General features: G+C 34.6%; 1 protein-coding gene across 1 annotated transcript in view; it reads left to right on the forward strand.

Annotated features, from left to right (window-relative positions):
- The first annotated feature begins 14,428 nt into the window (after positions 1 to 14,428).
- Positions 14,429 to 27,677, forward strand: part of LOC110378516 (probable chitinase 10) — an 85,585-nt gene continuing 72,336 nt past the window's right edge. Inside the window, exon 1 of the mRNA XM_021337818.3 lies at positions 14,429 to 14,707. Within this exon, the coding sequence (XP_021193493.3) occupies positions 14,705 to 14,707 (3 nt within the window). The 5' untranslated portion in view covers positions 14,429 to 14,704. The remainder of the gene's footprint in view (positions 14,708 to 27,677) is intronic.

The raw sequence follows: 27,677 nt of genomic DNA on the forward strand, positions 1-27,677 counted from the left end.
TAGGATATAGGTGAACGTAGTTTTATATAAAAGGTGTTTTTTTTAGACTTGGCTCGGGTCTTACTGAGACTGTTCGTAATCGTGAACAGTGTATTTGCGATCAGAAGTTGAAAGTAAGCATGTCTCTGGTATGCGGCGCGTAATTTGTACGTTTCCAGACGCATAAAGCATTTTACGTGTGTATGGTATTAAATCGAGAAAGCTCCCATTTCTTATCCGCACTTTGTATCTGGGCTTGTTTTTAAAGCTACAGAATCCTACATTACCTACCTCACGCGTAGCAGCGCTTGCGAGAGATAGATCCTCATTTCTTCTAGGATTAAGGTTACATATTTTGCATCAGAAAAAATTATTAAGGTCTACTTAATACTACTCACTCAAAGTAATTTGTTTTAAAGCCACCACATTAGTGGAAGATAAGCTAAACTATGTTTATGAAAAAATCCTGATATGAACTCCATCTGTAAGTTTAAATGATAATTAATTGTTCCACTAAAGTCATCATTTTTGACATAATGTTCAGAAAATAATTTAGATGGCACCGTTTTAAATTTGGCTGAGAACTATTAATTTTCTTTTCATCAAGGTAATAATTATAGGTATTTGGATTTTTATGTGGCACGGCAAACTGACAAACACTATTGAAATGTCTATCGAAAAATTACACTACGTGTTAAAATATGGTGAATTACGGAAAATACACAACTCCATCTGTTGAAATAATAATCCCCTATAAAGAATGTATGGTAATTGTCATTTACCACCTCGCTCTTTTGACAAATTTGATGTATTTTATTTAGGTACCACAGATGGAGCTACTTTAACCTTGGCTAAACAAAATTTTCATATTTTTTTTTCTTCCGAAGTTACTTATAAAGGTGTGATTTTCTGTGTAAAGATTAATAATAGGCCGATCAACTAATATAAGTACAACATTCAAATGCTCAGTTTTGACAAACAGATTGCTTGTCGTAATATTTTACATCTTGAATTCACAAAATTAATCATATCTTTTGATAGAGTGAATCGATTTCGATGAAACAAAAACTAAGTAATACCCCAAGTTACGTAGAATCTTTGTATATAAGCATTGTCTGCATTGAATTCGTAGATTTTACGTGAATCCCGAACGAACAAACAGACAAACAGACAAAAAATACAAAAATGATGGAAATGGGTTCTGTTAGTTATCCTTTAACATGCTGGCTATTTTTCTTGTCAATTTCTTCAATGTACAAAAATTACTTTTCTACAGATTTATTATATGTATAGATTATTAGCGATTATTATTTTGCTATTGACTAATATTTTAATTTTCAGTATTTTTGTGTGACTCATAGCCAATTTGGATTTTTGCTGAATTAATTAACGTGTTAGGTAAAGACTTTCAAACATGTGTTTTATTATATTACCTCTTTTCCTCAATAGGTGAGTTGGAAAACATTATAAAAACCCCATAAAATATATAACTTATTTTAATATAGATAGGTAGGCATATAAGAGTCATAACTGGTCTTTGGCCACGCATGCTCAATTTTATAAGTATTTTAAGAAAAATAAAACACATAAAAACGAATAGTAATATATTTTTATTTTATTCCAATAATAGTCAGTACCACTCAGTCACCAACTTCCAAGCACTAGTATGCAGGTTCGATATCAGGCCAGGCCATAGTAACTATACATGTCATATAAGTCATAAGCTACACAGTACCTCCTAATGGTATATTGTACCTACACCAATATGACTGAGTAAGGGTAAAAGAAATCGCTAATCCATCTTGAGCAAGCGTGATGATCAATGTTCATTCCTTCTCAGTATAACAGGAGGCCTGTGCCCAGGCCCGCCGTAAGCGGGCGTGCAGCGCGTGCACCGCACGCGGGCGGCACATCCTAGGGGGCGGCAAATCGAGCGACTTATCACATTATATTAAAAAAAAAACAATATCTTTTTACCAATTATTTGATTTCAATATTTCCAAACACAGCAATAGCGTTAAGAATATTACTTACACTGCCGGTTTCAGTTACATCTGTTGATCATTTTCAAAATTTAAAATTATTACAAACGATTTAAGATCAACAATTGGCGTAGCGTGGGGGGAGAGAGCAGGGGGGGCAAATGCCCTGGGCGGCACTATTTAGGGGGCGGCAAAATTAACCCATACGACAAAATTAAACCATAATTACGTAATAAAAATATTTTTACTAAAAATAGATGAGTAGATTAGCAATAAAATTTCAGAAGAACCGCCCTCGCTTTGGTCGTCCCCTATCAATTTTGACGGGTTCATCCTTTGCATCCCCAAAAAAATTCGCGCTAGCTGCGCTCGCGCCTATGTCAGATATCGCAGTCAGTAGCGGTTTTAGGGTAGGGCGCGGTTGGGCGACGGCCCAGGGCGCCGGATATAAGGGGCGCCGCAGGCGCCCCCAACCAATCCTTGATCAGAATGTTACTCCTATTTTTGTTTTAAATTTCATCAAAGATTGCAACTTACAAGAACTGTATCCAAATGAATGGATAGCATCAGGGCCATCTTAACCTATGGTGCAGCGTGTGCGAATAACCCGGGCGCCGCGGGCCCAGGGGCGCCCAAGGCGAATTTGTGTTTAATTCGGCGTTAAATTTGAGAAATTATCGAAGAAACACTACTTTTATGTCCCAAAACTCAAAAATTTTCGCGCTCGCTTCGCTCGCGGTTTCCTTACTTTACACTTCAATTTTTCATCACATATAGCTACGTTTAATGTCCCAATACTCAAGAAAATTCGCGCTTCCTTCGCTCGTGGCTTCTTCAGTTCACAGTCGCTTTTAACTATATATGTTTAGGACTTTTAGTGATACAAAACTCAAAAATTTTCGGGCTTGCTTCACTTAACAGTTGTTTTTATTTTTCAAGATTTTTTTAGTCTACCCTAGCAAAAAGGGAGCGTCGTTTTTAAGTTATTTTATTAATAAGAAAGTAACTTCTAGTTTCCATATGAACTTTCTTATTTACGGTACTACTTTAAGTCCCAAAATTTTAATACATAGGCGCCATTATCAACAAAGAGTTCTGTACGTTTTTTGTTTTGAGTTCTAAAATATTACAAAAAATTTCGCGCTCGCTTCGCTCGCGCAATCAGAAGACACATTCACGTGTTTTTGCATTCACCAACCAGCAACCGCTGGTTGAGTTAAAACCGGCACTGATCGCAATTTATCTTTATTTAATTGTTGAGGCCTTCAATTCCGAAAAATCATTTTTCGCGCACGTCCGTTATAGCTTTTTGTTCACTTTGGCTTTTTATGGTATGTTTACTTCATGAAAACTCTAAGGAAAAAATCGCGCTCGCTTCGCTCGCAGCTTCATGTACATTTGCACTTCATTTCTGTGCATATCTTACTTTTTGACTTTGCTTTGTTAATATACAGTGGTTTTTATTTGTTTTGTGTCCTTAGACTAAATAAATTTTCCCGCTCGCTTCGCTCGCGCTTCCTTGCATATGAAATGTGTCTCATGCGTTGATTTTTTCAACGGGAAACCCACAAAAAACCATTAATAACATATTTTAATGAAATTAAACATTGCTGTAGATAATTTAAGTTCGTTAGTTTAAGTTACCCATAATCTGTTCTAAGCACTTTGATATATATACATTATGTTGGTACCTACCCATTAATCACAATCTTTCAATACATAGGGGCCACTTGGGTAATGATTTCACTGCATTGATGCCCTAAGCAATTGCTTAGTCTGCTTATGGGCTAACCCAGGACTTCTTCTAAGACTTGAGCATTTCAAGTAAATAAAAAGTTATGTGTAATATATGTTATGTACCTATTGCAATATTTATGTATCCAAAAGGAAGTGCGTTATCTGCAATCAGAGCGGTGCATGTACATATTTTTTTCTGTTGGACAAGTAAAATGGATATGAATGGGCAGGTGGGTCCGGACCCCTGCCCCCTATATATTTTTTGACAAAACCCAGTATAATATGTAGTCGTAGGGCGGCATAATCGGTTTTGCACGCGGGCGAACAAACAGCTAGCGGCGGGCCTGCCTGTGCCCTGTAGTTGGACAGTATAAAAAAGCTGATGATGAACCTAAATTAGTTAGCAAATCGTATAGTATACCTAGTTTACTAGTATTTTGTATAGTTGTTACTTGTCTAGAACTAGTGACACCTGCCTTTTTACTATCCTAAAATTCACTGTTATACCTTCTATGTTATTCAGCTTTTGACGCTGTTGTTAGCCATGTTGAAAAATGGATCCTCCAGGGAGATAAATTGATGTCTGATAGATGCACTTCCAATTTGCATACAACGTGTTTCTGGTGGCATCCGTCGGTGGCCTGATGCATCGGCTTGATATATAGACGCCATGTCAATGTCAGTTTTGCGGGTAGTTTTAAAGGCCACAGAGTATGTAGCTACTACAATCAGTCAATTTTCAACTTTGTGCTCTGAAGTGTAAGGTTGAATGTTGATTGGCAAAATTGTACAAATTGGAGCAGCCTGATGTGTGTGATAAGAGATTGTCTTTTAGATGCATTGCGTGAACATTGCTTGTTCTTATGTTTTTGTCTATGACATAGACAGATTTTGATAAGCAAAAAAAGACAACTTTTATTTATCCTCAATGTAGCGACAAATAATTGCAGAAAAATGGGATGTGTTTTGCTTTAATTGGTTCTCTACAGTTTTTTGCCTTTTTCATGTAATTTGAGAACTAGACTTTTTGTTTAAAACATGCTCATTACATTAGACAATTTTAATCTTGCCAGGAACCGGACCCAAGACCTATTATACAATCTGACAATTGGGCAAAAATGAACAACAGCCTGCAACTACCTACACTAAAATACTCCAAACAAATCACTCTCAAACACACTATTCTTAATATTGCTCTACAAAAACCTAGCTCTACTTACCTCTATCAGTCACACAGCCTTCATCGAAACGTTTTTACGTATAAGTCGATAACTCTTCAAGGTGAGCCAGCTGTAGTTGTTGTTAAATGTCGACTGCATTCAACGATAGTATGATTTGAAGCTGCTCGAATGCTTGATGCATCTGGACTGTGTTGAAGGCAAATGATAGATTGGGGCTGGTGAAAGGAGTGTGTAGATATGTTTGAAACTTAGTTAAAAATATTTGGATGGTTCACAGTTCTGTCTTGTTCAAAATTTTTAAGGAGTTTTGTGTAGTTTTGATGGTGTTTTTTTTTCCTACGCCAGTGGGACAGTATAGGATATAATAAAATAAAAATAACTTTTTCCGTATTTTCCATATTCACACTCTATTTTTGCTTCAGATTCCAGACTAATTTGTTAAATTACCAACCAAGTGCGTTGCCTTGCTATAAATTATGTACCTACTGACACTTAGTAGGTACACCGTAGGTTCGGCTATGAGAGATAGGAATAGTGAGTGCACCTGTGTCTGCGTAAAAACTTGTGCACTATAACATATCCTACGCAATTGGCTAAACTCCTTAAATGAACAGCACCTATGGCCGATAACCGGCTAGGAGGACATAAAGCATCACCCTACGCCTAGTCATTTTGTTCTCCATGACTACACTTAATTTCCCTTTTATCAAATCTTTAAACCAAAATTACCACACAAAAAACAGCTGACTTCTCATGCAAGTAAAAGTTCTGACACAGTTACGTAGTTCTTAAAACATTACAAAGATTGCGTATTTATTGAAAAACATTGAAGTTCACATTTTATTTGTTATTACATAAAACGTTTAAGACAGGTGTGCCATATTTGGTTCAAAGACTTTTAACACCTGTAGCATCTTGAGCATAAAATTTTAGGGATCCCTCGTACCATTGCTGTTTTGTAAAATTGTTTATTTTCTTTTGAGTTGAAATTGACTACGTGAGTCATTTTGTTGTGCTTTGAAATACCTGTTAAATGTACGATTGAAATAAATGTTTAGAAGCTCTCGATTTTTGTGAAAATTTTGTTACTGTTTATCTCTTGAATAAATTGAAAACTTACTACTGAGGAAAGTGTATGTGTTGTGTATTTAAAACAGATTCTTTTGTTTTGTAGAATTTAGGGACATATCTGTAGGTACAGTAGTTATTGTATTCATAATAGCTGACGCAATAAAACTACTTCTTACAATAATTTTCAAGGTTTGATAAAGTCCAACCTGGTAGGCAAGTGTATGAATGACGGGAGGGAAAATCAGTCTGCTGGCTTACAAACCAAACCAGCAGAACGCTATTTAATAATTACTTACCTAACAAAAATATACATAAATAGATATAAACTGGCACTAACTAGACGTTTCAAAGTCAAATTTTTAATTTCATTTCGGCCTTTGCAAGCATTTATAAACATCAAAAATATAAACAAGTTTGATTCTATATTGCCCATTTTTTTTACAAAATCACACTAATTCTTAGAAAATGACATGAACAATTTAAAGGAAATCTTAGTCATTATTTCTAAGGAACCCACTACTATTTCACGACGCACCCTTACCACCATATCGCCTCATTTTAATACCACTTACTATAACTGACGTCTTTAATATGTGATACACTTAACTTCTCTTCCTGCATGCATTGCACTAATATAATTGTCACAATCTGCCCAGTAACTTCACAATAAGGTCAGTTGCAAAATGTACTGAGTGAAAGTAGTTTTATATCACCAGTTAATCAGACTTCCCCACACGTAACACTTCCATACAAACGATAGGTCTTGCTTACTGGTTTGTACTCGACCAGATAGCAAGACCCCCCGACGTAGTGCGATTTCAAAGAGTTGTACATACAATGGGAGGTCTTGTTACTAGTTTGAACACATAGTTGGGCAAATACTCGATTCTTGTTCAACGATTGTGTCTCGTGGTATGATACGTTAATCATTATAATCATACGATCGATAATTTGACAGAATTTTGAGTTTTGTAATGGTATTATTGTTTGTAATGATACGTCGGGAGTGAATTTTGAAATGCAATTTGGAATAGCTTAAACACTAAAAAATCCTTGAGATGAAATTGAGAAACAAATGTGCTCCTAGTATTTATTGCACAAAGACAGAAGAATATAAATAGGTACCAAAAAATATGTAAATACCAAAAAATTATGCAAAAAAAAAACAGTAAAAATTGAGATTTTTTACCTAAATCTGAATAACGAGTATGTACGGTAGGAAGCTTTAGTAACTTTCTTACTAATCCTCTTCATGCATAACCAAAAGGTCTAATTTTTGTTATACGCAAATATGTATTTACAATTTACATTCCGCGATAATATTGTAGCTCTGTTCAGCTAAATATAATTCTGCTATACCTACTTTTTTTTTTTTTTTAATTAGCCTATGCTGTCCCACTGCTGGGCAAAGGCCTAACCCAAAGCCATCCACTTTTCTCTATCCCTCGCTGCTTGAGGCCAGTCCGAGAGGAAGCTGTCCAAGTCTTCCCTCCAGCGTTTCCTTGGTCTCCCTCTCGGTCGCCTTCCATCCTCCGGGATCCACTTTGTGGTTATATTGCCCCACTTGTCCGGGTGCATTCGACAGATGTGACCCGCCCAATCCCACTTCAACTTTGCAGACTTATTGCCCACATCGAGTATGTCCTAGTCTTGGACCGGATAATGGTGTTGCGTATCCGGTCGCTTAGCCGTATGTTGAGCAGGCTACGCTCCATGCTTCTTTGGCATACTTTTAGCCTGGACTTCTGAGATTCGGTCAAAGACCAAGTCTGAGCGCCGTAGGTTAGGAGTTACCTACTTACTGCTGTTAAATCTACCATGCCCACTATGTACCTATAATTATAGTCTTATAATTACGGTTATAATTAACCAGTTGGTCTGCAGAAGTGCAAAGCAATTTCGTAGCCCTAATTGCAATGGCATGTAAACCTATATATAATTATAACCTAATATCATATTAATTTGACCTGTCTCTTACACTAACGGTACAGTTAAATCATATTGGGCAATTGTTCAAACCAGTTTAGTTGGCTAATGCAATTTGGTAAATAACTGTGGCTAGGTATTTGTTTATTATTTAATGATACTTTATTTTGGTGGTAATGGTAACAGTATTTTTTGTATGATAGACGACAAACAGGCAAATGGATTGCTTGATCGTTATCAATGATCGTCACATATGGAATCCAGCAGCAACAGAGAATTTAAAGACAATATTATTAACCTTTTAGAAGGTATATGAGGTTGAAAATCATTAGATGATCCCACTGCATCTACAGTGGTAAAAGGACAAGACTTTTACTGACTAAAATTGAATAACTTCACATCCTTTTGGATCCCTTGTGTACCAGGGTCACATTAGCTATTGAATAACCCTGCAACCCCAACATCAAAGAAAGCCTAGCAAAAAAATTTACTTACAAAAAGAACCATTCGATTTTCAGTGAACGTTCAACCAAATATTTCATAACAAATCAATCAAAAAAACTGCAAAGCTAGCCACAAAGTTACCTGAGTGTGATATGTTCCGGCAGTGCTCAAGTCTGGCCTGACCCCGTTTCGTAAGATTATTGATTCCAATTAGTCATGGTAGATTACCATTGTGGCGGATATCATAACCAGTGTATGCGGATAGTTTTGGACTTAGTGTGATGATAACTTATTGTGTTAAGAGTTTTTTTTTAGAGATTAGTTAGTTTTAAAGGTGATAATCATGGTCTATTATGTAAGGGTTTCACGCCAAAACTACTTAACCGATTGTAATATAATTTGGTACAGATAGTCTAGAGCCTGAGAAGATAGAGGAATAGATCGAAGGGATAAGCGCTAAGAAGGAGAAGGAGAAATTTAGAGCCTGAGAAGGGAATAAGTTCTCTTATCTCATTACAATAACACCCTCTGGGCTCTTAGCTGCAGAATTTCTCATAACAGGACGAATCGATTGACACCATATTGGTGGAGTAAGAATTCAAAACTTGGGTCTCAAAACTAACTAATGACGATTAATTAACAAGGCGCTACATGCGAATTATATAGGACTCTATCAAGCCCTCCATGAAAAACATAATTTAGGTACATAATTATTATATTTATAGAACATGTGATATAACATTATGTTTACTAAAACCATTTTCCCATAGCCCTAGGCTAGATCGTAACCGCACTTTCAAAGGTTACTCTCATTACCTGCTTAGAGGTAAAACGTGAGGCGAACATAATGCTATGATGAGAAAACACCACTTATCAGCGTGACTCGAACTTTCCTTGTAACCCCATTACTCTTCTATTTGCAGTAAATAGGTAACAAGAAAATGGCAATGTACAGTCGAGTGTATGAATGTTTCACTTGCAATGTTCAGGTGTTGAGAAATGTAAATGTTCAGTTGGGAGCATCGATGTTGGTTCATGATAGTCCCTTTGATGTCCTGTCTGTCACTTTTAAAATCTATACTTAATTCTATAAAGCTGAAGAGTTTCTTTGTTTGTCTGTTTGCTTGAACGCGCGAATTTCAGGAACCACTGAAATGAACTGAACTGGTTCGATTTGAAAATTCTTTCTGTGTTTTTAGTATTAGATAGAGTTTGTATCGAGGAAGGCTATATAGACTTATACTTTTTTCTGGGTTCGTGCAGAAGCTCCCACGCGATGCGGTCCAAAAATGTACCCAAAACATCGTAAAGCTTAATGACGCCTATCCATAAAATAAAAAATAAGAGTAGACATAAATTAAATCGATTGATTGTGGTTACAGAGGTTTGATTCCACTTTTGGGTAATAACAACTTATTAATAGGCTGGAAAATTTTAGTCTGATTTAATAAAAAAGATAAAAAATTGATCAAACGAGTATTATAAGGAAAATAATTATGAACTTAATCGTATTTGTGAACTCTTAACCACAAAAGACAGCTGGTTAATTTTCTAAGCATTTAATGACTCATATCGACTATAGATAAGCCTATGAGGAAAAAGGACCAAAAGAATAAAATAAATAACATGTTTTCATTAGCTTTTTGTTTCGCTAAGAATTAACACCTGCGCCCCTAGGGAACTATGTATCTACATCCCACAGATCAAAACTTGCCTAAGTTTTGAATGTGCTTTCTAGGCTTTCTGTGTAGCATATTTCATTAAAATAGTATTAACGTGAAAGTACAGACATAATACTTTCTTAGTTTTAGTGCTAGTAAGGATTCAAAGTATAGAGAAAAAAGCAAACATACATAAGTAAGCAAACATAAAGGTAACTGGATTGAGGAGGTCAGCTAGGCAGTCGCTCCTTGTGAAGACTTGTATTCAGCTGATTCCGATCAGACTAGAAGCCGACCCCAACATAGTTGGGAAAAAGGCTCGGGAGATGATGAGAACAAATCATACTAATCAAATGTTTGTATTAAGAAAAAGTTAGTCCATCAAAGATCGGTAGAAACGACTACAGAATTCAGAATAATTGTCCAAATCGCGTGTTCGATTGAGATCATCACAATTGGCGTCACAGTATGAGCTAATAATTTCTAACTAACGTTTTATGCACGCATACACTCCCACTTAGAAATTGAATGAATTCCTGAAGATTCATTAAAATAAATATATTACAAATGCCACATTTTGAAGTTTGCATGTACTTTCTAACTATGTATATTTTAGACACCAATGACTGATTAAAGGTGAAGGAAAACATCTCGAGGAAACCTGGACTATGAAGTCTGAAATCACCAACCCGCATTGAGCAAGCGTGGAGATTAACGCTCAATCCTCCTCCGTGTGAGAGGAGGCTTGTGCCCAGCAGTTGGACGATAAAAATGCTGATGATGATGAAGGCCCTTGTCAAGAACAAGAGCAATATTTAAGGAGACTCATGTTGAAGTCCACTAAGTTAGAACGCTGTGTAGGATTTCCGATACTCTTACTAAATTCGTGTTTATGACCACTAAAATGTACGAGGAAGTACTTTTGCCAATTTGCGCCAATAGCTTCCGTTCTTTGACCTAGATTAAAAACTTCAAACAAGTAAATTGTATTTTATATTCTGCTATTTAGGTACTATATCTCTGGGACTTTTTTTATTAGTAGTTATATCAAATCTGTTCTAAAAATTATAAAGCTGGAGAATTCGCTGTTCTTGTTCGCGCTAATCTAAGGAATTACTGGTCCAATATGACAATGTTAGATAGCACTTTTATTCAAGAACTCGATGGGTTAGTTTTTATTGAAGTGCGCGAACGAATCTCACGGGAAGCAAGTGAAACCGCTGATGGAAGCTAGTTATTGATACCTTCATATAACTTCTTACGACATACACCAAACCCCGTAGGCTATTCTTCGTCGAAAATACATACATTTAACAAAGTAATTAGGTACTAGTCTTTATGAACTATATCCGGTAGCTGGTTTTGGTGCGTCTACGCATTGTCGGAAGGACTTTCACTAAGTCGATGACTGATTGTTTAACGTTGCAAAACGCATAATACATTTTGGTCGACAGCCAGTGTTTAGTATTGTATGCTGGCCCGTGGTTTTACTTGCCTCCTGAAGGAATCACTTGAAACACTCAGATTCTATTTTCTCGCTTTATGTTCACACTTATCTAGGTACTAACTGTTCGGGACTGCAGTTCCATGCTAGTCCCGTGGAAACTACTCCTTGTACCAGGATAAAATGTAGCCAACATTGGCCGGGATATTGTAGGTATCTTGCCATCAATGAAATAATTTCTTTAATATGTTCAGTGCTTTTGGAGCTAAATGGTCGAATAGACAACAATAAAAACAATCATCTTTTAATACTGGGACAAACCGTCCATTTTTTTCCAATCTGTTAAGTTGTTTTTGCCGGAAAGATATCTGTCGAAGTAAATGAAGCTGCGGGGTAATAAGGCAACATCATTTGGATCTCATCTATTTCCACTATTATCATTCTCATATTTTCACATAAAACCGTAAAACAAACAAACACGTTTACATAAGTTAGGAAGTTAGAATTTCCGAATATTTTTGCATTGAAAGTATCGTTTAATTCAAGGGTATTTCGAATTCTGTTCCATTCAAGGTGTTGCTGGCAATCTGACAAGATTAAAGTGTTGATAAGACTTTTGGCAATCGATCACCACTTTCTTTGTCGCGGGATGAGTGCACAAGTGGTGCAATTTATAATACTACATAGTTTCCTGTTGCAGTTGTGCCTACGTTATGTTGGAACAATTTGGAGATTTTTGGATAAAATCAGCCTTTCACCGTCTCTAATCTTTATACCAATTGCCTCTGTTTTAGCGTAAAAGAGTAACAAACAAACCCACTTTGGTATATGATGATGATGTCCCGGCGGCTGTTTTCCTACAAGGAGATCAGCCAACTGCGCAGGACATATTATAGTGCACAAGCATTTGCGCAGACACAGGTGCACTCGCTATTCTTTTTTCACTCTCATTACGGGACGGTAATTAGACACGAACGAAAAGATATCATGCGCAAGCAAAACTATTTCGGCCCGACCCAAGAATCGAACCCAAGACCCCGTGCATAGCAGCCGAGCTTACGATCGCTAGACCAATGAGCCAGTTTGGCCTGTATAACATTAATAAGCATGATCTAATTAATTTATTGGTTTACACTCATATTAATTTACTCTACAATAGACTTGAACTGAAAGCGTGTTAATTGCTGTGAATGTAACGCTAATGTGGTTTGTGCAATTAAATGTACAGTTTTGCACGTAATTTTAGTTTAATGTCAATAGCTAATTAGTTGTTTGTAGTGTTTTAAACAATAATTTAGGCGTAGTACAGTATACTAGCGGTTAGGTGCGGTTCCACCTACTTATACATATACGGAAGGAACTATAATGCCAATTCTGATGAAATGTAATTTCTATTCTTTCTTAGGCTCCAAACTATCTGTGCATCGAAACTTTAAATCGATGAAATATCTTTGATTTGATTTTGAAAGACACAAATTGTAAGTATCTTAGGACCAGATTCATATACTTTGATATGAGTATAACTATTTATCATATCATATCGTATCGTTTATTGCATTCCATAAAATACATTAGGTGGATGGGCACAGCAAAATATTTAGAAGAGAGGAAGGCGTTTAATATTTTTTGTGATACGCTTATGAATTATGGATATCTTCATAATCTCCTTATGAAGAAAATTGCTTACGATAATAATTTTCTATTGTTTCACCTGTATTATTGAATGGATTACAAATAGAGTTGCATTTCTCAATACTTACTTATTACGAGACTCAGACCGCAATATAAGATTTCTACAGAAAATCGATACAGTTAAAGATTATACCAATAAAACAGTTATCGTATTACTATAACAGCTAAGTTATTGCTTGTAATTGTAGTTACTCTAACTTAAGCGTAATCTGTGAGCTCAGTATTTTATAGTAATTTATGTATTAAATAAAGTATATGAGATTATAGTTAGTTAAAGTAAGTTAGTTTAAGTGTATTTATCTTGCTATATTTTTGTTTATGTGGGTGCATTAATACAAAACGGGTAATTAGGGTTTTTGTTTAAGTTCAGGTGTTTACCTACATAATAGGTATATAAGAAGAGAGAGATGCATATTATAAGACGAGTAGGTAGAGTAATTTAAGCAAAAATCTCACATTATTTTTAATGTTGATGATTTTTGAAAGTTTTTTTTTTTTCAGTTATATTCTGATTCCATTTGTTTATATATTTTTTTCATTCATAATACCTCTAAGTATTGAACAATAGCGTACAGGGCAGCTATGTTTAGTCAACCAATCAAATATTACAATCGATCGAGATTTTTTCCTAAAATATTAACGTCCACTTAAATTACAATTGTTAATAAGTAAATTAACAGAACTAATGGAGTGTCGCGGTCGTGTCTTGAATGTGATATTTTTTGTCTCTTTCACACGCACTGCGCGTACGCAAGGGGTGAAAGGAACCGAAACTGATTTTTACTTTGACAAAAGCGTATGGAATTCGGATCGTGAGAAGTTTTGATACTTGGAGTTTTTTTTTAATCTTGTTTAAAATATGGTTTTTATTTGTATTTAACGTAGCTCGCTTATTGATTCATAAACACTTACTTTATGATTTTATATTTTATTTATAGCATTAATTTAATTGCCATGATGGTATGTACTTAGTTCTGTTTATTTATTTTTTATTTATGCAGAATGAGAGGTATGGATTGCATCTTGTTATTTTCCTTTGTAAAATGAGCTGTTGTTAATTTTAATCTTGACAAAATATTTCTTCAGGAATCGATATTTCTGTATTGGTAGTCTACATAAATAATGTGAAAAATAACAATACTATAGGTAACACATTCCCATTAATAAAAAAACAATATTAAAATAAAATATGCATTCAAAAAGCACTTTCGTTTTTATAGCAATCAAAATTCAAGACAAAGCTTCAAGACAGTTAGGTCCGCATATCGACTCGTGCGCACCTCTGAATACGCAAGAACCACGAAACGCAAGTCTTTCCGTCGTCCCTCAGTCCACGACTGTCTTTCAAAGCGGACAGACGACCGGACAGAAATGTCTTTGTACCAAACGATTTTTATATAAATTTGTCTAAACGAATCTAGTTTATATAGCAAGAGTGAACGAACAAAATTTTTTTTTGTGTTTTTTTTTTTTAATTTTTCACGTGTTTTGTGACCGACTGTACTGAGTGCGGTGTTGTGCGGATATTTTTGGTTTTTGATACTTGATATTTTTTTCTTTCTGTGATTTTCGTTGGAACCCGGAAAAATGGTGAGTAGAAAATATTTTGTGTGTAGAAATTGTAATTTGTATAATTATCATAATGATTTTATGAAAATAGAAAGTTTGTTAGAAAGTTAGATATAATGAGACTGTTGGTAATATTGCAATATTAATAATATCTAGAAACGTATTAATTTAATTCTTGGGATTTATACACGTTGATCTATGAATTAGCATATATTATAATAATTAATCTAAAATATAATATTATTCTAATATAGCATTCATAATACTTTTCCTTGTCCAAAAAACACCAACTGACATTTTATGTTTAAATCTTTATATCGCCTTCTACGCCGATTTAATTTTAAATCACCTTAAACTTTACAGAAATAAATTACAAGGTCCAAGAACTCTCGGACCTGTTTTAACAAAAACCGTTTTTGCATAAAAACACGAAATGTCACAAAGCTGGTCTTATGAATTGAGAAATCTTTTCAAATACATATTATAATTTTTTTCTTGTTTCTTCGCAATATTAACAATATTAGGATACACTTAAAAATACATATAAAATTAGAACATACATATTTTCGACGACAAATTCTAAAAACCAATTTTAAGTTTAGAATTCTACATTCTAAATCTAAATTCAGAACAAACAACATTCCGTTACCAAATTCAAATTTAGCGCCTTATTCTGCTCCAAATTGGAATTTGAAATCCTTTGCGGTGCGTATTCGAAATCAGTAAGCGGCTGTACCGCTGACAATGAACAAAAAGTCTCGGTTTCTCTGAGTGAAAGTGAACAGTGAACTGGTAGAAATCGGCGCATTCACGAGGCGGCGGCTGTGTGCAGCGCCGATTCAGTTTTTTCGTACGTGCTATTATGATACTCGTGTTAGAAAGAAAGCATATGTTTGACCAGGAAAAACAGTGAGAAAGTTTGGTAAACAACCTTTTTGGAGCGCTAATTTGCTAGCGAATCTAGGTTGCCAGCGCCAAATTGCGATTCGAGATTCAAATTTTTAATTTGAATTTGGAATCCTTTGTAAACAAAAGTAAAAGTCATAGAAAAACAAATGACTCATTGAATGAATCATTAAAAAAATAGTTTATTAAAAAAACGTATTTTTGTAACCTAATGAAATTCAAATTGTACCCGACCTACAAAGTTGCGCCAACCAGAAACTGCAGCTTGAGACATTTCTACTTTATTTACTGTTACATTGCCCTCACATATTGGCATATGTTTTCCATCCATTGCTTCTCCAACACTAATTCCCGGCAATCTATAGCCTACAATACCAGCAGTGGACGTTATTTCTAAGATGTTGGTCTATATTGTATGGGCGATGTATCAATAGGAACATTAATCTTATAGAACTGCGCACGAGTTGTAGTAATGCAGGGAATTGGGTTATTACGGTACTCGGCTGTGGGACGTAGGAATATATAGCAAATTATCAAGTACTAGTACGTATATCTAGTTAGTTGATAACGGGAAAGAAAGCAAAATTTTCTTTGTGTGGAAATCAAGAGAAAAGAATAAGAAATATCTGTCTTGTACTTGATTCAAACGCAAAATATGATCTATTAACATAAAACATTATATTAAGAAACTATTGAAATATGCTTAATAGGTAATTACTAGTTTAAAAGTAATACAGTCCGATTTTTGACTTGATTCATCCCATATATTATTACTACCAACCAGATCATTTAACACTGTACGCAACAAAATAAATGGCAATAAACAATTTATGAAAACTTCAACACATTTGAATATAATTACCCTAAATTATAATTACTTGTAATTAATTTCCTGCAATTGATGAAGAATTTGCATTCATCTAAATAATGATTGCACGCACCACCATTGAAATTGCGGATGGTAATCATTATTTTCGATAATATGATATAGATACCTTAGCTTCGAAGTCTTTGTACGAAGACCAGTAAATTAAAATATAGCCAATGTATACCTATCTACGTAAATAGCCTCAGCTGTCCAGATTCCTTAGTATCAACTTTAAGAGAGTCCATCATTGAACATCCTTGACAGCCGTTAACGGGTAGTCAGAAGTAAGTATTCCGACCAGTCTAACCAAGAGGTATTGGGTTGCCCGCGGATAACTAGGTTGAGGAGGTCAGATAGGCAGTCGCTCCATGTAAAACACTGGTACTCAGCTGCATCCGGTTAGACTAGAAGCCGACCCCAACATAGTTGGGAAAAGGCTCGGAAGATGATGATGATGATGAATTTTAAGATCGTCACATAGCTAAGAACCAATTTGTAATCAAGTTGAACCCGAGGATGCTTTGATTTTCGCAATCCAATGGCCGTTTTGCAGATATGACAGAATAAACTAGTTATACTTGAAGAACATAACCCTACCATACACAAAAGCCTCTTGTCGAAAAGGAACTAGACTGTCTTTAAATAGCATTAAGTTTGTTTAACCACTCCTTCAAAAAGGTTTCTTACAAAGTTATCAAATAAACCTAGTATCTTTTTGCTCGCATTATCCTTGATAATATTTTTAACATCAGCTTGAGGCATTACGTAGAAGCCTAAAAACATAAATAAAACATAGTCGCACTCCACTTCGAGTCAATAAACGTCATACTTACTATTTTCACTTTATGGATGAGTAGAATTTCAAGTAGGTGCTGTCAAAGGTTTATTGACATTACGATATGTCTACCATTAAAACTAGACTCCCAACATAAAAAAAAATATGTGAGTAGCTAATGTAGCCCTTGTAAAAAAAATGGGATAAGGGCAGGAGGATGATGATGATATAAATACCTAATGAAGATTTATTAAGTTACCATAAAATCTGTCAGAGAAGATTATTAAAAGTTAGACAATATAACACATTGTAATAAGGATAATGTTAAATACAGTATGAATATATAGAGCCTTGTCAGTAGAAAGAAGGATCCTTATAATTAATCAATGGCCTTTGTCAATGTATAAAAGATGATTAAAACTACTCTTATGAAACAGGCGAGAGAAATAAACATAAAAAACCGACGCAAAACAGCTAAAAGACTATCTATCCAGCCAATGATATTCGTATTATAGAAACACGTCTCTCGTCCGTAGATAGAAATGAAAACTGCATCCAAAAATCTGGCTCTATTTTAAGAGAGGAGGTCACAAAAAATTCCGCTTGACATTTCCAAAAGCATTGCATTCGGCCCCCGTCCGACATAATTTGCTTAACAAACTGATTACAATTTTTAATGAAGCCATTAAGAATCTCTTTGCGTAACGAATGCATATTCATTTTCATATCTAGTTCAAGAACAAACTTTCTTTGTTTCCACATTTTTCAGTGGGTTGTGATTTTTTGAATATTTCAGCTCAAATGTCTGGTCCTGATCGAAGTCTCGTTTGAAAATTAGTTCAGTTTGATTGACATAAGAAGATACTGCTTTCGATATTAAAGTAACTGAACGGCCTTTTTAATATTGATTTTTAAAAAAAATAATAATAATACAAAGCCAAAAGAGAGATATAATGACTTTGGTTCCATTGAAATTGAAGAAATACAGTTTGATGATGTAAACCGTTTAAATAATATGATTGTACAATAAATAACGAATAACGTACCTATCAATAATGATTGTCTTTTTGGAGTGGATGAAGAAGGCCTACGTTTAGTATGTGACAGCAATTGGCTGATGTAATGATGATGATGAGATAACTAAAATCAACTTAAGTACAGTTATTTCCTTAGATGCAATAGTCTAAACAACAGTTAAAACCATCAATCAATACAAAAGATTACAGATTAACAGCAAATCAGTCACACATAAGATTAAAGTGACACTTATTTATATTAAAGAAAAAGAATCTATGCCGTGTCGTGATCTACGCAATCCTGGTTATGGCATAGCATGGTGCAATGACCAAGTTGCGAGCTTAGAAAGGCGGTTTATTGTAAACCTGTAAATTGTATCGGTTTTAGTTCAGCTGTTTAATTATTGTGGGTTTTGTAACTAGAAGTTATTGATATTGGGATGGGAATTGTGAAGTCAAGAATTGGCTATGAATTTTTATGGTGCAGATTTTGACACCGTTCTAAGGTGCAGTTTCGAAAAAAATGGTGGTTGGTCTCTGCTCCTGTATTACAAAGATTAGTGGCTGCAAAATGGCACTTATTTGTGAATTGTAAAAGGTTCACATAACCAAATAATATCCTAAAAAATATTTCTATTAGGTGCGGAGGTATTTATTTTTCTGTCATTATTTACTTAGTTGACGTTTGAAAATATATCTATACTCTTATTTATTTCGTGGCAAGGTTCATACCTTTGACCGATAAGTCTATTCGTCTCTAAACTGACCATTTAAACTGAAATGTCTGCTACAACAGTATCAAATGTCTGAATCAACCTGCCCTTTGTTCCCAAGTCCTAATTCATCCAGTCCTTCAATACCCCCTCTTCACCCACCCTTTCACTCAGTCCTTACGGCATAGTTTCGACACGGTTATGCAACGAGACCGTAACGATAGTTGGGCAACTGTTGCGTTCAACTGCATTGTGCTACTGATCCGAGGATGTGTACTCGTGTATCGATTGATAGCTCGATTATTCGAATGATGGATATCGATTGTGGTGATAGAATTGTCTTCGATTGTCCGTTTGTTAGAATCTGTTTGGTGTTGTCAATTGTTTGGGTACTGTTTGCAGTTCTATTATTTTAGTTTGGCTTTTGTTATTGTATTTTTTTAAACTATGCGTATTTGGTAATTTACACCTGCTCTAAATGATCCATGCTGATGATTGACGGCAATATTAAGAGTTTCGGTATTTTTGTGTAAAGCATTCTATTGTTAAGGTATTGTTCCCACGCAATTAAGAATATCTCTTTCTCATAAATAAACACTATATAAAGGATTATCAGTAGGTACTTTGGGCTGCAACAAAACCAATTTAGAGTAAGCAGTGCCGTTCACAACTCGTCTCCTATCAGACTGACATTTTACAACTACAGTTATTAAAACCCTTTGAAATACACGTAAAGTCTTTTAAATGTAGATTTTGCATAGGTGCCCGTATTTTTGCAGAAGAGTGTTTTTTTTTAATTTTAAAATCTGTAAACTGACTTTACACATACATACTAAAAAGTACATATTCTACACACGATAACTGCACACTATCTAATGATAGATGTCACAAATGAGCAGTACGCTTCGTCGGCCTGCCTGGCCAAGCGTGAACCGTGGTGAAAACGAGCCTGGCTGATTACCATGTGCTATATACTGGTGATGTGTTCAAACTATTGTGCTTTGCGGGTAGGCTGGGGATAAGGCATAAATGGACACGCAAAATAGCATTAGATTTTTAAATACTATACCAGTTTTTTCTAAAAAGGCGAACTTTTCTTTTGTAGGAATAATATTCCTGAGCTACCAATGTTTGTAGTTTTGAATACTGTTTTGTTACTAAGATGTTGTATGAAAGAGTAAGAAGTTGGGAGAGAATGATGGTCACTTTTGGACTTCATAAGTAGGTAGCCGATATATGTAGGTATTTTAAGTAGGTACTTACCAAACCTTGTTACCTACCAAACTAAGGTTAGTTTGGTAGGTAAACAGTAGGTACTGGCAACATTATTGCTTACTTTCTTTCACTAAAGAAATTCTTTCGAAATGTATGTAATGTTTTATGGTTATTTAATAACGTGTGTTGTTATTGTTAGTAACAATCATCAAGAGAGCGGAACGTAAGCGCATACGTTTAGCTTATAAACCCACATACTCAGTCATTTCTAATACCATAAACTGAAATGAATATGAGTAAATATTAGATTCAACCAGCGCCTTCACCCGTGTCCTGTGGAAACTAACACCCGAAACAAAAGTAGTCTATCACCTATCTTAATGGTTATCTATCAGTGAATGATTTTTTCAAATCGGTGTAGTACCTAATTCCAAAGATAAGTTCGTTCAAACAAACATTTTAGTTTTGTAATATGAGGACGCTCCATTTTCTGTCAAATTCTGGACTAAAAGCTACAGAAAAATAAGGAAATGAAAGCCGAAACATTGCTGATTCAACTAACCAACACCCACAGTTTATTTACAATCTATTTCTAACCAAGGACCGAACCATTTGATCAAGTGACGTTTTAAAAACATTGGCTCTTATTGGAGTACCCATCAGACATGTCCCCCAATCCTCCTTCCCCCGTTCTCGGGGGATTATCCAAGGATAGCAGTCTATAGTACAGTTTGAATTGTTACCAATGAATTTCAAGTTGAATCTCCCTTATGTGGAAATTTGGGGAGCATTGATCCCCTTAGGATTTGGGGGATCAGTTTAGCTGCGGAGATTTTCTTTTGTTTACTGGAAAACGATTGGGTGTATTAAAAATATTTTTGTTTTTTATCGGGGTAGAGAAATTAAAGTGCTTGATTTCAAAGGTAGTTTGTTCATGAGTTTAATGAGGTATTCAGTTTGAAAAAACCTTAGATAGTACTTTTATATAAATTGCTCAGGCTTAAATAATAATGCATCACAAACATCTTAGAAGAATATTCCCGCTTAAAGATTGAAATTCAAATAGAAAATCGTGCCTATCAAACCGATTATAATTTTCGGCATGCGTTCGCGTACGCAGTTCGTGATATTTTCCTTAAATTTCCGCAGGCTTGCAAAATGAAAATATTTCCTTTTGCAATAAAAACATTGATTGGAACGTTCATTGGAGCGGTTAATCAGATTAACGATCCGCCACGCTCAATTTTAAGCTGTTATTTTTATTGTTAAATGCAAATGAGTTAATGAGCAAAAGTTACACAGAAGTTTCACAAGCAACGAATATTTATTTACTGTTTCCAAGATCAGCTATTTCAAACGTTGCATAAACAGCACTACTGTCAGTTTTATCTACCTAATAAAAGACAAGTGAACATAAATTATTGTGAGTAATAAATTCATTGGTGTTATATACATGTCGTGAAAGCACGTTGTCACGTTGCCTGACTGCCAAGAAGGTTTATGTTTTGTTTAATTTAAAGAGCAAATTAAATAATGTAGCTATGAATCAATACCACGAACAGTTCTACAAGTTCATATAGATCCACATATGTAGCAAAAATAACAACAGCAGAACTATTAAAACTAGGAGGTATCCAAGAAATAGCAAACACCACGTCCGTCGAAGTACGTCACTCTCATCAAGTTGGTACTTACATAACTGAGAGTCCGCATGTTATTGATACGGAAGAAGGAAAGCCGTTATTACTGTGTGCAGACGATAGAAATGCAACTCGCAATGGTAAAGTGTTTGAGTTATGTGATGAGGCTGAAGATGGGGACGATAGGGTGTTAAGAATCTTTGGTTGAGGACTGAATAACGTTGATTTTAACGGCGAACCTCAATAAAAATAAGCACTAGGAGAAATAAATAAAGATATATCAGATAGAGATTGAGGTGTTAGATGAAATGAAACAGGGAGGACTTAGGAAGAAACTGCTGTATAGAAGTAATTAAAGTGGAACTTGACAAGTGCAACTTGTAAGAAAAAGGATACATCCAGAGGTGGAAACATAAACAAGCCTATAAGAAAATAAAATACAGCCAAAGATGTCTTGGTGAATCTTTACTAAATGATCTAGTCATTATAACAATACCTGTAACTGCAATTAAAAGAAAGATAAGGCTAAAATAAGTACCTAATCCTATAAAACAACATTCAATTTCAAATACCTCAATTACTATTATTATTTTAAGTGAAACTTCTGTTCACTTATCTTCATAACAATAGTTTGTACGGTCATTGTTCGTTTGCACAATAAATTAATCATCCTCTCGTTTATTCCCAGCTTCCAAAATGTCGAAGAAATAAAAAGGGTTTACATCAATGTATATTGCACTTTCTTTTTTATTTTATCTTTCACCTTTAACAGATGTATCATGCGGTTATTCCTTTGCGACCTTATCTAAAGGATTATCAGTGCTTGTCATTATTGATACGTGGGGCTTTTCATCATAAAAGTCAACTCTGTAAGCTGTATTATCTTTATTATAGTGATCGTTAATGAGAATCTTGTCTCATACAACATCTTCAATATTTTACTTTTCTCTGCAGAATCTATTAATACGTGTTTCTTTGATTCTTTCCACTGCGCCTATAACAGAAGGGTCATCTAATGTTTTCTGAAATTCTGAGATTAATTTTGTATGTCAATGAAAATGTTTATTTCATTGAAGATTATACAATAGATTATTTTATCTACTGAGGTCATTCATTGAATAATTGCTTGCGTGCAAATATTTTTTCAAAAATAAACCTATTACCTCACTTCAGTGCCTGAATCATAGATGGATCAAATCTATAATTAATATGTATTAGATAATCGAATAAAACCGTAACCTAACCATGCTAGGCCAAACTGTTAGAAACCAGACGATTAGGTTATCAATCTCAATAACCAATTTTAGTCATAATTACTTCGACCCTCAAACAAAATTAGTTCCACCTACCGTATGCTAGTTAAATAATAAAAAAGGTTTTTTGATGTTCTACGGCTATTAATCAACCGTATATTTTATTCTGGGGCTAGGCAAAAAGTAGGACATGATAATGAAAATATATCTCAGGATATTACTTGGTTTTTGCATGAATATTGTGAAGGACAATGTCATTTTTCCTTTAAGCGGATTTAAGCAATTTATGGTTTCATAATAATTCATAAATGAGAGACTACATACCTAAGGGAGATTTTAATAAAAACAAAACCATAATAATATAAGTGAATTAACTAATATACCATAAGTTTCCAAAATGATAGAAGAATTATCTACAATACTGTGTTTAGGTAACATAATAAATAGGGTCACCCTAAACAGAAAATGACTTATAATCCAAACTTAGACTTCAATCTCCCAATACCCAACTCTGTCCATTTGGCACAATAACTCTTGCTTTGCCAACACATAAATATTTCGTCAAAACTCGTTTACTGGCAAACTTGAACTCGAACATAAAATTTCAACTTTATTACCATCACCATAAAGTTAGATTTCCATTGTTGATAAATTTTAGTAGTTTTTCGACAGATATTATAAACGTCCATGTACGCAAAATGTCACGGTGTTCAAGTTGGTTACAAAATGCTCATATTTATTTGATTTCTATCTTGTTTCTTATTAAACTTAATTGGGATGACTTGTCTCAATAGCAATAGAAGACATAATTGTCATGCCGATGATTCTTGAAAGGATCGTTTGAAATGTACCTACTGGGCGCCGTCAAGACATTTATTCAACTTAAAGATGTTTGAATAAAAAAAAGAGATGGACTAAGAAGTGTAATGTATAAAAGAAGAGAAAGAAATACACCCACTTAAGGGAAATACAATGAAGATACCATTGAAGATAATTACAATGTTTAGATACCTATTAATGGACAATAATAATCTTCTTAAATAAAAGTAATCAAAACTACAATTGAAGCTGATGCTCCTAGAAACCACACAGAAGATAATTTTATCGAAATAAAAATTAAAAGAGTGGAAATTTTTGAAGAAAGCCTACATCAACATGGTACAATAAGCCTTAAGATGATGATAAGGATAATATAAAAAATATTAAAGCAGGATCAGATGACGTCATCAAAAAAGCTTGACCTTTTGTTAACGAAGATGTTTGCCCATTGGATAATGTTTGATAATTTATTCAAACTGCTCAGAGGGCTACCGATGATTGCAAAATGTCGGATCGTCCGTCGTAAAATGTACGATATAGACAGATATTTACATTTTGATTTCGAGGGCATGAGATAAATGACGTTGTTTACTATTGAAAGGGCTGTTGTTTGATATGATGTGGATATCTAGAATTTTCTTAAACCTTGAACCTTTGCCAGTAACAAGCGTTAAAATCTAGAAAATTCCCGTATTTATCTAAAGAAGGAAGAGTTAATAAGAGGCTATGATTAAAAGGGTGTTAAGAAACTTTCATAAAAAAAGACAAATTAAGTTATAGGCCATTGGCTTGATAAGGATAAAGTAAGGTCTAAATTAATTTTAAAACATGAATTTAAGTGATCGGATTACACAAAGATACCATTCATTCAGTTTATTAGGTTTAGGATATCCAGTTTGGAAATACAAAGGAGAAAACCCAAAAAATGTATGAAAAGGTGTTTGACACCACGAGGACAAGTTTGATATCTAAAAATAAAATTTTGAAACATTTATTGGCAAAACCATAAAAGATATCAAACAAAAGAATTTTATAAGATCAAAGGTTTGGAAACTTTTAGCATTAAGGCACGTTTTGAATGTTATCTGTCGACCGCACATGCCACAGCTACATTACTGGTTTGTATGTATAGACAAGAAACCGTTTTCGATCGAAGCGGCAGCAGCACGTGCAGTCGCCCTCAGATATTGACCGATTGCAAGCAGTTACTGCAAGTGCGGTCGGCAGTTGCAGTCAGCAGCTAGCTTTCAAAATGCACCTTAATGCTTGTAAAGCCTAAATTACGTTTCTATGGTAATGTCATAATATGCCTAAACAAAAAAAATGCTATCACTTAAATAACGGTTTGCGGTAACTATAGTTACTCATTGCGTAACGCAACGGTTTGCAAAAAAGCCGTGATTCAATTTTGATAATTGCACCAACAATTTTTTAGCTTTGTCGAATTGGTTTTAATAATATTGTTTTAATTGTGCAATATTTAAATTTATCGTGATTCAGAACTACCGGGTGTTTTGTGGGTTTTTGTATGATAGACAATTTACAAACCGGTTACAAATAGACCAGTTACTGTTGCTGTGCAATATAGTTAATCACGTCATTGCAACCTGTTTCGTTTTCAATTAGCAACTTATGTTTTACATCTGTCAGTCTATGTAGAAGTATTTATTTATTGCTAAGTTTTTATTTATCTACTTAAGTATTAAATGCCTAATGCCTTCGAAGTTCGTTAAAATCAAAAAATTATAAAACATACTTACATATTAAGCTATCTTAAAAATACTCATAATAATATTCGAGAAAATATTTGTTTACTTTCGAAACGCAATTAGGCCGCAAAAAGTCTGAAATCCATTATGTTGACAAAACTAAACTAATAAAGATACAGAAATTAAACGTCTCCTACTGAATTTTAACCACAATGAGAGGTTAAAAATTGTATCACTTCTGATGTAATTAAAAATAAATATTCATAAAGCTAGACAGGAAAAGCAAGATAATAAAGAAAGCGGATACTGGCCACAAATTAGAGCTACTACGCATTAATTTTATTCTAGTATATTTCCTATTACAACGACAGAGTTTGGTCTGGCTTTTACCAAATATATATAGTAAACCTGTTTGACTAGTATTTGATAACTATGACTAGTATTGTAAAGAGAATAGAATTAATATTAATGAAATAGATTTTACCTGGGGTTATTTAGCAGATATGCAGCATATTACGTAGTATATTTGCCATATTTATATTAAAAATACCTCTAATAAGATAATTTTAACCAATATAATGATGATGATGATGTCCTCCTAGCCGATTATCGGCTACGGCGGCTGTTTTCATGTAAGGAGATTAGCGAACTTCGCAGGACATATTATAGCTCATAGCCAATATAATACCCTTTTTATCAACAATGTTTGCATGGGTGTAAAACCATACATATCGGCACTGGGAGGTCCTTTACTACAAGCACAACAAAAATATTACAGTACCCGATCTTGATCTACACTTCAAAAATGTGCTTGAATAAATAAAATAACTGAATAGAACTACATAATAAACGAGCTCTTGAGGTCCAGTACGATATCGAAACTGTCTCAAGTGTGTCTCAATGATCGCTTGCAAAAATATAATACTCAATTTATTTGCAAACCAAGTGTACTGGTCTAGGCTTCGAGAAGACAGAAATGACAACATATTTCTACAATCCTGTTCTAATTTCGTATTCAAAAGGTTCAATAAACTTATCTTTTAATAGGTAGAAGATAAAAGTAGATAATTTTGAGAGTTCCGTTTGCAAAATTCCAGTTCTATTAAAATGTTGATACGAAACCGTTATTTTAAACGTTTTTAAATTCCATTATTTTTATTAATTTTTTTAAAGACCTATCTAGGCGGCTGATAGACGCTTCTTGGGACCAAAAGGCTGGGTATTACTTTGGATACAAAGGATTAGCATGGCGATAAAACGAGGTAATGCTGCCTCTTGGGCACTCCAGTCGACAGCGATGGGGACGAATTTTTTGACGCTTAAGCTTTTTACTAGGTTAAACTATCATTTGTATTGTAAATATGTTTAGTTCTGTAAATAAAGATGGATAAAACTTCTATAAAACTTCAAATTAGATGCTAAACTTCAAAAGCGACCGCCATCTTGCTATATTACGCGATATTACGCTCCCCACCTAGGGCATAGTTTTTACGACACCGCAAAACTGTCTTGCAACTCATTACGTATATTTATTACATGACAATAATGTGGTGCCGTGGTAAAAGTCGCAGGCACGCATTGATAGTCTGACTTCCTTATACGCCTAGTCGACGTACCTAGTTGTTTTTTTGTTGGTAAAAACGGGGACATGTGATGGGTAAATTTTATGGGGAACGTTGTTCTTCTGAATAGGTTTTTTTGGTCTTTGTGGAATGATAGTGGTGGATGGCAATGAGAAGTGTTATGTTACATAAAACTAAGATCTTTAAGAATACTATTATCAGTTTTTTTATCAACGGCATGTTAACTGTATGCCCCTGCTGTTATGGCAGTCGTTATGACAGCAGAAAGACTGACACCAGTCTAACCAATGGGTTGCCCGGGTGACAAGGTTGGTTAGACTGGAAGCCGACCGCAACATAGTAGGGAAAAAGGCTAGGGAGATGATGTATCAGACACGAACAGAAATATATGATCTTAAAGCTGAGTTACACAGGTTTGAGGCAACCTGCCTCATTGCACTGCTGCAAGATAATAAGCTAAACTGATAAATCGCTGCCACATAATTCAAAGCGAT

The sequence above is a fragment of the Helicoverpa armigera genome, chromosome 2 (genome assembly GCF_030705265.1).
Source record: "Helicoverpa armigera isolate CAAS_96S chromosome 2, ASM3070526v1, whole genome shotgun sequence".
NCBI lineage: Eukaryota > Metazoa > Arthropoda > Insecta > Lepidoptera > Noctuidae > Helicoverpa > Helicoverpa armigera.